Source organism: Montipora capricornis, chromosome 13 (assembly GCF_036669925.1).
Source record: "Montipora capricornis isolate CH-2021 chromosome 13, ASM3666992v2, whole genome shotgun sequence".
Lineage (NCBI taxonomy): Eukaryota > Metazoa > Cnidaria > Anthozoa > Scleractinia > Acroporidae > Montipora > Montipora capricornis.
This window is the reverse complement of record NC_090895.1, coordinates 29,474,911-29,487,006: the sequence shown is the minus strand read 5'-3', so window position 1 is coordinate 29,487,006 and position 12,096 is coordinate 29,474,911. Positions and strand designations below refer to the sequence as shown.

The following is a 12,096-nucleotide window of genomic DNA, read 5'->3' as shown; positions in this document are numbered from 1 at the left end:
GTTCCCTTGTGGAAAGTCGGTGACGTCAAGGACGACATTTTTGTTCGTTAAGCCCATTGGATCGGTTATTAAAACAACTTCTAACTCGGACCGTCGTTTTACATTTCTGAATCTTCCAAAAAAGTGTTGCTTCAAGAAGACAACTGTTCTTTTTATCTTAGTGCCGCCTTTTCGACACCTTCTTTTCTATCGAGCATTGGCTGGAGTCTGTTCGCGGCGTTTTCCTTCGTGTTAACGTCGACGTTGTGAAAGGTCCATGATCATTTCACGTCAACGACGGAGACGTCAATGAAAATGTAATCGAAGATTACAAGGCGATTGCCGAATGTGGATATAACGCGACGAAGATGTTGAAAAAAGCTCAGGACCCTGATTCTAAAGATGAATTCAAGAGGGGGAGGATGATTCAATGGTTTCGAGTCGCTGCTGAGCCCTAATCCCGCACCAGAAAGTGTTACTTATGTGCAGTTATGAAAGACAACATGCCGGCTTATCAATCTTTGTTGCCGAAGGTGAACTGCCAACAAGAGATTAAACTATTAGAGTGTTATGTGAAGTGCTCGTTCCTTTTTTTTTACCCATGTAGACCATGTGGGCGTTAGCCCTACTAATGGAATTGGGCCCACAAGGACACAGAAAAACTCTAACCAGTGTGGGAATTTAACCCACGATCTTCGGGTTTGATCAACGCTGCGCTACCGACTGAGCTATCAGACGCGAGCAGGCCGTGGGAATTTAAGACGTTGATGTCACGGCAATGAATTTTTACAAGTACAGGGAGGGTTACGTTTTTGCAAACATAACTCTTGCCAACAAGAGATTAGTTTGTTCCCCAATTAAGGGCCCATCCACACTAATGCGTTTTCACATCTTATTCGGCTGTCCACACTGGAGACTGAAAATGCGTTTTTGTTACCAGGCTTTGTTTACGTCTTGGTGCGCGGGAAACTGTGAGGCATGCATAACATTATGACGTAACGCGTATTCGTCCGTTTCATCGGTCCACACTTGGAGATAGACCTCCGTTTTCAAAAGTCTCCACTTTCAAAATCTTCGTTTTCGTGGAACTCCGTTTTCGATCGTTTCAGTGTGGAGGTTATATATAAACGGAGGTTTTCGGAAAATGTGTGGACAGGGGCTAACATGTTCTCATTCATAGGCTATTCTCGAGCTTGTCCTCAGTCTATATTGCGCCGGCAGTTTCCGCCTTCCGATGTCCTCTCCCTGGTTTGGCATTTTCTCAGTTGAAAAATTGAAGTATAAAAATCGATGCCAAGCACAAACTCGTTTATGATTGTACGTTGTGGTCATTGTTCTGCTCGATTTAAATTAAAAAGTTGTAAGCCTTTAAAATTTTATTAGGGCAAGATTGGTTGAATGACGTAATATGTGTGCTACAAAATGCGCGCGCAGAACTCGTTCCCAGAGTCGTCGTTCCCTTGACCAGCAGAACTACTCTGGATACGAGGGTATGTACTTTAAGTAGGGTTATTAAAGTGTATCATAAAGCGCATAAATTATATAAAAGAGGTATATCAGCATATATAGGCACCTATAGCAAAGTATATACATCTATGCCCATATATCTCTCTGTATACCCATGTATTTCCATGTATATCCATTAATACATCCATGATATAATTGCATACTATTATGATACACTTTAATAACCCTACTTAAAGTACCAACCGATACGAGATTGTGTTAGTTACATAAACTGTATTTCTTTGTTCCTTCATTGTTCAGCCTTTTTATCTCTGGGACACCAGCGATGATCCGAATCGCATCAGCTGGTGGCTACGATAAGCTAGTTTATTTTCCTCTAGCGGACGGCGAATATACAGAGGGAGCTAACATTAAACTCAATAAAGATATCAAAGACGAAGACCTTGTGATCGTCAAAACATACGCTTGTGGTGTCAACTACGCTGATGTCTGTATTCGCTGGGGTTTGTATGAGTCAGCTAAGAAATTCGTGGGATGGCCGATAACTCCTGGCTTTGAATTCAGTGGAGAGATTGAAAGCAAGGGTGAGAATGTCAAGGAATTCGAGATCGGGGATAAAGTTTTTGGTGTGTCTCTCTTTGGAGGATACTCGAAACGGATTCGAGTACCGAAGCGTCAGCTATTTAAGCTACCGGAGAAACTTGATGAGTATGAAGCAGCTGGATTTTTAACAGTGGCACTTACTGCCTGGTATGGGATGTTTGAACTTGCAAGACCGAGAGCCGGTAGCTGGATCTTAGTGCATTCTGCCGCAGGAGGGGTGGGAACTATGTTGGTACAACTTGCAAAGATAAGCGGATGCCGTGTGGTGGGTGTTGTTGGTGCAAGTCATAAAGTTGATCTTGTCAAGCAATTGGGTAGGTTAAGCTAATTTCTGTTTACACTTGAAGAGTTATCTTCCTTCTCTGGCATCATAATTAAAAACTCAGGGTCCCAAAAGGGGTTTAGGGCTCCAGGGCTCTGGGCCTAAAAAAGCGGGGCTCTAGGGCTCCAAGGCCAGAAAATCGGGGCTCCAGGGCTCCATAGCAGCTACTTTAATGCTCCGGGCTCCACTGTTGACTAGTAGACTGTACTCTAAACACCGGAGAATGATCGGGCTCCACACCAAATAAATCCAGGGCTCCAGGGACCCCCCCCCCCCCCCATCCCTTTGGGACCCTGAAAACTGTTAAAATCCTGAACTCAGCATGCCTGAAAAGTTAAAAGGGAAGTTTTAAAGAGTAATATTTTGTTCGGATAAACTGAACTTCATCAGCCACAACCAACAATAAGTTTCATTGCACTCTGAATTCAGGAAATTATTTTACTAGTTTTCAATTTGTTATTTTGTGTCCTCGCCTCCACCCCCTTGATTTGTCTATGAACCAATAGACAGACATTGGGGTTTGCATCTTCTGCATTCCTGTAAAAGAAGAAAAGTGATAATAAACTGAAGACAAGTGCTCTTGCAGTTTGATACATTGTAAATCAAATTAAAGCTAAACAGATAAAGTGCTAGTTTTGGCTATATACTCCATTGAAAACAGGAGTGCGTGAAGAAAAACCTTGTGGAGCAGTGTAATGAAACAACATGATCAACCCACATTTTAGGTAGAGTCCAGAAACCCAACGTGGGTCACATATTGCTGGAAGATGGGTTCTCATGTCACTCTAACAGTTAACCCTTTAAGGCCTGCTGGGACCAACATTGAGGAGTAAAATCTTCTGGCCTTAGATGGAGTAAAATCTATAAGTGGCCGCTGGGAGTTAAAGGATGAAACAGCAGAACAGAAAGTATGAATTCCATATATTTTTCATCAGGCATTTAAATGGAAGATTTGCAGTTCAAATCATTATCAGACTGATGAGCTAACTTGAGTACAAGAAGATCCTAATTCCAGGTAGTCTGTTATGGAATTCCATTTCCAAGTAATTCCAACTTGGAATTGCAGAAAGGAACACCTTGCATGTTAAGTTAGCATTACATACATAAATGCATACATGTACTTAATCAGAACTCCCCAAAGCGGCTTTTCAGGGCCAATGACACTAAATCAACAAAACAACAACTGTGAAGAATCTCAACTGGCTGGAGGCAAACCAGTTGGCTATTGACAAGTGCAGATGAGAAATTGAAACAAGGACTTCCAGCATCAAATTCAATGAGTGGTCAGAACAGGTCTCGAACCTGGGATCTCCAAAGCAATCTCCCTAACCACTGGGCCACACTGCCTCCTAAAGTTAATCCAATTGAGTCATTATACTCCAAGACCACAACACCTGCAAATCCATTCCCTGATCTTGGCAAAAAGATTAGTTCTTTGTCCCAAAAAAACTTGTGAACAAGGGTTTCAAGGTGGTGCAATTACCAGAAGATTTAACAGTCTAACCAGATGTAGACGTAGATGTATTATGGTCCTTTGTATTGGTTTTGCTGTGGTTAAAGCCATCACAAAACACAAAGCCAGGTGGTATTTCAACAAATGAGACAAGTAGGTGGTTGACATGATATGGCAAGAAACACACATTCAACCTTGTATTGGAGTTCTTTTTTTTTTTCTTTTAATTGTTATTTTTCTCTAATTTTGTATTATTTTATAATCTTAACCCCAATTCCTGTAGGCTGTGATCATGTCATTGATAAATCCAAGGAGGATCTCTGGAAAGCTGCTGAATCCTTTTCTGCTGAAGGTTACCAAGTTGTGTTTGATGCCAATGGTGTGGAAACTTTGCAAGAGAGCTACATGCACTTGGCACCTGGTGGCAAGCTTGTAGTTTATGGTATATTATAAATTCAGAAGTGTCCTTTTACCTTTAGTTAGCTAACCCACAATCTGTCATACAAGAAATTATATGGGGGCATTCCTGCTATCACAGGAACTCAAATTAATATGACAACATGCAATATTGACATGGCTAATATCTGTCCTAACTTTGATGTTATTAATGATGATGAAGAATAAATCAATTCAGAAAGAATGTTAAATGCATGTCCAGGTCATTCAAAGAAAGAATTTTCTATACCATCCAGTCATGGTTCATGCATAAAATTTGGAAATGTGTTAAGGGGTTCCATGGGATTAAAAAGCAGCTGTTAACACTAATGGAAATCGAGGAGATGAACGTTGGTTTACGCTGCTCAGAAATTTGCAAATATCTCTCGTCCACTAGTTAAAGTAACTCTTTGATTAATCTAAATTTAAATTCAAATCTAATCATTTTAAATTGCAATTAGTCATGTTTCAACTGTGGTATCGTGATAACTTTGTAATTTATTAACTGATTAATGAACTGATTTCTTAATTTTTGTGTTCTTTGTGATTTGATTTGATTTAATAACATGTAATCATTACCAGAGACAGGACTTGTTTTAGAAAGGTGGCCCGCCTAGAGAAGCTTTGCTAATTGCAAGTCGCCTAGCACTGTAATGACACTGCATTGGTAATAAATAAATAAATTTAATTGAATTAAATTGACTTGAGATTGGCCCTTAGGTTTCCACACAATGCTTCCGAGATCCAGCGAGGGGGCTTCTGGTGCGTTTAGCCTCTGGCAGTGGATAAAATTGGGCTGGAACTACAGATCAACACCTACTTTTAACCCTCTCACGGTAAAATTTGTGTTCCTTAAAATATTCCTTTCTCTTACCCTTTTCACTGGAATAGCAGCAAAAATCTAAGGGGTGTAATGTCCCTAGAAAGATTTGAAAATAAAGAGTTTAGGAGACCATTTTATTTTCAAGCAACATAACATAGCACTGTATTTTAAAGTAGTAAATAGGATAGGCTTACCTGTCATTACTGTAAATTTGTCTGATGAAGACGATAATGTGACATTGAGAATACCCTGCTTTGTCAAATTGTTCTCTGTAATATGTAAACACTTATCCACTCTTTCACAATCGTTGATCTTATTCGCTCTCATTGCAGATGACAAGTGAAAATAAAAGTGTGATGGCATTCAACCTGAGCTTCCTGTTTGATCGTGATGACATTTTGAAAGAGAGCATGTCACAGCTTCTTTACTGGGAGAAATAAGGCACACTGAAAGTTGGCAAGGTTACAAAATATCCACTTAAGTTGGCTGGCAAAGCACATAGAGATTTAGAATCTGGACAGACTATTGGAAAACTTGTGCTGACTATGGAAGAAGATGAACTCAAGGCTGAACAATAGAACACTAGAGACAGTTATAGGGCTTCACAGGTTCAAGGAGGCCGTTCTAATAACATTTGAATTCAATAAGTTATCACTGCTGTGACCAAAAGGAGTTGAAAAGAGCTTTGAATTTTCTAGCCCAAGTTGGCATAACTTCTAGATTTCTGAACCTAACCTACCCCCCTCCCCCTCCCCCTCCCCCTCCCCCTCCCCCTCTCCCCAACTTTAAAACACTATTCTTCCCCAGCACTTCTGATCATTACTGCTCTATCATTGTTCACTTTATCACCCGCTAAAAATGTGATGTCTAGGGTGTAAGTGATTCACCAAGTCACTTCTGGACATAAGTTTTTCTACTTTTCTTATGCATATGCTACTCCATTGGTCCGATGTGAGTGAGTCATACAGTAACACTATAAATAGCAAAACGTTATCACTTAGCCAATCAAACAGGAGTCTTTACCCCATATGATCTGAAGAGGCAGCTTCGCGCACTTTTTCAAACTGCTCTCATCTGGGACGCGAAACGAATTATCTTTTACTCCATTTTACAACTTTGGTAAATCGCATTTTAAGCCATTCAAGGTAAAAGGAGATGGCCTTAGCATTACAGAGGTTTTCAGTCAAGATGGTACGTGATATTTGAGGCGAGTTTTTTAAGTTAACGTTGTTCAAGTACGCAGCAACGCAGCATTCGGGCGCGGACGTTTCACAAGCGCTTCCCAAATGTTATGTTGCAAAATTCCCCGTTTGTGTGACTTTTTCACGTAATTCTAGTCTTTTTCGATAATTTTGTAACCTGTGGCTCTTTTCCTTCTAAGTTTAACCTTTGTTCAAATGGAAATTCCCAAGGAAAATCTTCACTTCACAACTCGACTAGATCTTGTGCGTGCAGGGGCATTTCTAGCGGCGGGCATCGCGTGCAACGCGATTTCTGGCCAGAACCCACGCGTGCAGGCGCGATCCCATAACCATTATAACCCCATGCTGGCCACGCACGCAACTAGATCCTGTCCAGAACCTACTTTTGGGCTTTATGCCTTTACCCACCCGTGCATCCTGCTGAGTGTTGAATGCCAGACACATGGCAGTGAATGCGGTGATGGTGATAACCATATATTTTTTAAAGAAATTATTAATTAAATTTCTAGAATGCGCGCGAAACAGTAAACACCAAAAATCAAAACATGCAATCAAATAACGTAGGCCAAGGCTTTTCTTTATGTTTTGGCTCTTAAAAGAGCCGTTTTTGTGTAGCTCTAAAAGAACTTATCTTCCTGGGACATCAAAATTATTCACTACAGCTGCGATCTCGTCCCTCATTTTGCGATAATCGTTAAAAGCCAATGCAAAATCAGGTGAGGTTATCGTAATTGATAGTTCGACAATGGTAACTTGCAATTGCTTGCGACGTTCCGTGAGCATTTCTATGAAATCAAGTCTGATCGCGAATAGCGTCGACCCCAGCTGAATAATCCATCTTGAAGACGCTGCCAAAGCCCAAAGAGAATGCCCAACAGCCTCAATAGCCCCAGTTCCTCCACGGACCACGGTGTAGCTCTTAAAGAACTAATCTTCTTCCCGGGACATCAATGCTTTGGCTCTCTCCTCCATAAGATCTAAATTATTCACTACAGCTGAATTAACAGTAAAAAAAAGCTTCATTGACATATGAGAATTTAAAGCCAACCCAGAGTTGACAGAGACTGACGATGAAGAAGAAGAGACGAAGTACTTGCTGAAGGGAAGAGATTTTTGTATCGCTCTGTGTGGTATCATTGACATTCTCTATATATAAGCCATTGGAGATGATGCATCTGGTCTGTTACGAAATGGTGGCCCAGGGTAAGGGCTATCCTCCTCGCCATGAAGGAAGAAATCGAGAAGCAGTCAACCAACGATGTGGAAGTCACCTTACGGGAAGAACTTTTCCCAAAGCTAAACGCACACTATGAAGATCTGAAGAAAGAGAATGCTGACGAATGCATTTTCAAAGTAGCGGAGCTGTTGCCAGGCTGGATGGTCGTAAAGGAGACACACGAGATTGACAGAGTGACAAGAAAGAAACGGAAGGTGATTGAGTGGGCGGACAGAACCCCTGCAGACTGTCTAGAAGATTTGGCTTCCCTTTGTCAGACCGTTGCTGACAAAATGGATTCCAGGTACATGAAGTGCGTCACTAATGCAGCTCATGTGCTTGGAGGTTGTTTCCACATACCGGATGTATTGTGCCTCTAACAAAGATCAACTGGCAGTGAATTCTCTGCACATTAACAAACTGCTCTTCATGCCTATGGAAATGCTGTGTTTGAGTCGTTCTTCAAGTATGTGTGCTCATTGCCTCACATAACAAAATTGGCAGATGAAGAACCGGAGTTAAGTTTGTTGCCATCCCTATCACAGCAAGTACACAAGTCGTTTAAGGATGCTGTTTATCAAGTTGTGTGGAACAATCTAGGTGACTGTCGAAATGACTGGTTTCCTCCCCTAGAAGGGGCACATTGCCAAACACTACTGAGAGAATTCAAGGTCAAGAGTGAAGAATTCGAGATTGAAGACAGATTCACGTTTAAATACGACGACGGTGTCTGCATTGCTAGGCTGGACCAAGCCACTGCATTTTCAACTTTCTATACTAATGAGACCATCTACCAGATGGCTGGTAAAGAATGTTGTATTGCAATTGATGTGGCATTGGCTATGAGTGGCTCTGAAGCTGTTGTTTGATCCTACTACTCAGTTATGAAGACACAGTCACGGTCAATGGTGGGAGATCAATCGAACGACACCCTCGTGCAAAGAACGAATGTGGACTGGAGTTTTCCAATGCCCTTGCAGTGCCAGGAAACAATCAAAGATGTGGCAACCCTTTATTTAGAAGGCGACAAAGATGTTGGACTGCTCCGCCATCAGCTTCCAGTATTCCGAGATCGAAGAGGCCGTGCCTTCAGCAAGTATGCTCATGGGAGCAAAGTTCTTGATCGCTTGGCTGCCAGAACAGATCACTTTGTTCTTAATGCGAAGGACGGAAACGCAAAGTGGTTTAACAATTAAACCACATTTTGTGCACATAATCTGTGAAGTTTATCACAATTTAGCCTTGTGATACATGTTGCGTGTTTTTTTGGTCCACAGTTTTATTGACAATTGCCAAGAAAATTGCGCGTGAAAATTTTGACAGCAAAAATGGAACTCGCTGAACTGATCAAGTTCGATCAATTCAATTATTTTCATTTCATTTCCTCATTCGCGTGTTTATATGTGAGTAAGAAATTCATGTACAGCTCACAGCTTTCCTTCAACAAAAGAGAGGGAATCACATGTTAACAGTTAACAAAAAGGCACATGGCCACGGGCTTCATCATTTATTAGTTGCCATGTATGATAATACTAGTTTCTTCTTTATTAGTTAATCATGTAGTTTATAAGCGTAGTAACTAGTATTCGACGTTATCTTCTTAGAGAGAGAGAGAGAACATGTAAGACATTTTTGTCTTTGTAACTTGTAGGTAAGTTGAAATCAATTAAATCATGTCCACTTTTCTGTCGTTGAACTGTATTTGGGACACTGTCAAAGCATCAGGCAGAATTCACAGAAATAATTAATACTTTATTTTGTTGTACAAAAAGTGTTTGTCTCGTTTTCTTAAAATATCTAAAAGTGAAAATTTTCCTTCGGCGTGCAAAGTCACGATTCTGGCATGCACAGTCAACATGATGGAAAAAAACTTGCTCGTGGACTCGCCATGCTCTGCAAACTGGTCCCCTACGAGGTTAACCACCAGGATACTCCACAGAAGACAGACCACAGCAACGGGAACTACATGCCCTACTCTTTACGACAAGTGTGCGCGTTCTTTTACGCAGTGCACGATCGTTATTTGCGCAACTGATGTATCAAAACCTAGATGTGCATGGACATATGACGTAATTTAAGATGGCACTGAAAAAGCAGACGAACGAAAGACGAAACTTGCTAAAACTCACCCTATGTACAGGACACCCAAGATAAGAAATTGCGTTTTCCTTAAGTCGAAAGAGATGTTGCTTGTTAACTCCGGTGAATGAAATGAGAAGAGATTTAGTTTTCGATGTTGACTCGGGGGTACTCGGGATACGAGGAGTACTCGGGTTTTTTACGAGTATCACCGAATCAACATAAAAAATGAATCTCTTCATAATAAAATATATATAAGATAACGAGGATAGGGCAAGATAAGGGAGATTCAGATTCTATTTATCTCATCAATTAACGTAGCTTTATCAGAATAACTGTCTTGTTTTGGAAGATTTGAAATATAAATTTTGGTTATTGTGTTCTTGGATCTATATATTCGGTGACGCCTCAGATCTAAGAATTTTTATGAAGGTTCAATCTAACAATTTGCAGGTATGAATTAAGAAGCACTTTTTCCTCAGTTATTTTTAATTTAAGACGCTCGGTCAATCTTGACCTATTTCCCTTTTTGTCGCTTGGTTGGCACCTATAGACTGAGAAGGGCCTGGATATGGCGCATCGGTGATCTGAGTCGAGATTTGGATTGGGCGACTAGTGGATCTGTTATGGCATCCTTCGCATTCCTCATCCTCAACTGGACAATTTTGCTCTCCAAACTGATGGGCTTTCTACTGATTGGCTGTTTTGTGGACGTAAGTTTTGTTTATGTTTTAAGAGTTCGTAACTAATCAAATAAGCTGACGCGCTTGTGGTTAACCCTTTGATAACTATCTGGCAAAATACGTCCAGCTTTATCCACGGTCCCATCTACCTTTTGTGACGTCATCACTTTTAACGGTCGGGAACAGCTTTGTCCACTACCTTGTGCAGGTAGAAGAGATCTTTCAAACTATACCAGAATGAGCACAATTCAGTCAAGGAAACTGGAGAAACGGCCAAAAAAACCATGTAACACTGACCTGAAAATCTCTATGAAAAGCTTGTTCCATTACCCACCTACCTTTCTGAGCACCTAATTCTAAGATGATGACGGGTTTCTCAGAAATTCTTCCCACCAAAATAAAGCCTACCAAATGCCCAGCAAGTTGAAAAAAAGATGAAGCAAGGAAAGCGAAAAGAGAAAGGAGAGAACGCAAAAAGTGAAAGTCGAAATTTTGCTTTCTGCGCATGCCCGAACTTTGCAAGCGCTTATCTTGCACCTAGCTGAAAAGGCCACGGAGCGTACAACCTGGAAACGGGTCTGTAGGGAGATTTAGCTCTTAAACAGCACGACAGTGACCAAAAAACCCCTCAACTAGCTTTAAAATGTGTTTTTCGGCCAAATCTCTAGTAGCCAAAGGGTTAAGAAAGTAACAAGATTTTTTGCTGAAAAATCCACTTTTCAGCCTAAAACGACCAAATCTGCTTATTGTATGTAAAATCAGGTGAAAAAGTGGGTAAAACTCGATTTTTAGGTTTTTTGCTTAACTAGCTCAGAAGTTTCAAACTGTCAGCGCATTAACACACAGCATAACGTTTGTGAGCTACGCTTAAATTGAAGGATTAATAAAGTTAATGTAGGTAATACACGGATTAATAGATTTTGGGAGCAAAGTGAACTCCAAACCGTACTGCGCACGCGTTAAGCTAAAGTACCGCTTACTGGTACTGGTGGTTTTCATCCCACAAGTGCGCGGCAGTAATCTTTGATGCTATATAATAATCGAGCCGAACATAGGTTAAGATGGGTTACAAGGCGGTAATGCCTGCAGCCCGTTGGGGGGTAGGGTGAAAATGCGGTAATGCATGTGGGGGAGGAGTGTTAACAGGCGGTAAGGTGGTAATACCTGTAGCCTGTGGAGGGGTAGGGTTAAAAGGTGGTAATGCCTGTAGGGGTATTAGGTTAAGAGGCCGCGAAGTGGTAATACCTGTAGCCTGTTGAGGGGTTGGATAAAACGGTGGTAATTCATAATAAAATATAGATAAGGTAACGAGGATAGGGGAAGATGAGGGACATTCAGATTCTATTCATCTCACAATTAACGCAGCTTTATTAGAATAACTGTCTTGTCTTTTGGTTATTGTGTTATTGGATCTATATATTTGGTGATGTCTCATATCTAAGAATTTTTACGAAGGGTTCAATCTAACAATTTGCAGGTATGAATTAAAAAGCCTTTTTTCCTCAGTTATTTTTAATTTAAGAGGCTGGGTCAATCTTGACCTCTTTCCTTTTTTGTCGCTTATTTGGCACCTATAGACTGAGTGAGAAGGGCCTGGATATGGCGCATCGGTGATCTGAGTCCGAGATTTGGATTGGACGACTAGTGGATCTGTTATGGCATCCTTCGCATTCCTCATCCTCAACTGGACAATTTTGCTCTCCAAACTGATAGGCTTTCTACTGATTGGCTGTTTTGTGGACGTAAGTTTTGTTTCTGTTTTTAAAGTTCGTAACTAATCAAATAAGCGTACGCTCTTGTGGTTAACTATCTCAGAAGTTTCGAACTGTCAGCG

General features: G+C 40.9%; 1 protein-coding gene across 2 annotated transcripts; it reads left to right on the top strand.

Moving 5' to 3' along the window:
• Window positions 1-1,686: 1,686 nt before the first annotated feature.
• LOC138028904 (synaptic vesicle membrane protein VAT-1 homolog) lies at window positions 1,687-5,785 on the top strand. 2 transcript variants are annotated; one of them, XM_068876545.1, is made up of 4 exons: window positions 1,687-2,363; window positions 4,108-4,266; window positions 4,980-5,095; window positions 5,415-5,785. In XM_068876545.1, the coding sequence occupies exons 1-4, from the start codon at window positions 1,772-1,774 to the stop codon at window positions 5,520-5,522; spliced, it is 975 nt and encodes a 324-aa protein (XP_068732646.1). In that variant the 5' UTR covers window positions 1,687-1,771; the 3' UTR covers window positions 5,523-5,785. The 2 variants fall into 2 exon arrangements, with proteins under 2 accessions (XP_068732646.1, XP_068732647.1); XM_068876546.1 differs by lacking the exon at window positions 4,980-5,095 and having other exon boundaries at window positions 1,691-2,363.
• Window positions 5,786-12,096: the final 6,311 nt, after the last annotated feature.

Bases quoted from the DNA above. Each gene is read 5' to 3' on its own strand.
- LOC138028904 (XM_068876545.1), top strand. From the start codon at position 1,772: ATGATCCGAATCGCATCAGCTGGTGGCTACGATAAGCTAGTTTATTTT. The intron at 2,364-4,107 runs GTAGGTTAAGCT...CAATTCCTGTAG, and splicing joins TGATCTTGTCAAGCAATTGG to GCTGTGATCATGTCATTGAT. The intron at 4,267-4,979 runs GTATATTATAAA...ATTGGCCCTTAG, and splicing joins TGGCAAGCTTGTAGTTTATG to GTTTCCACACAATGCTTCCG.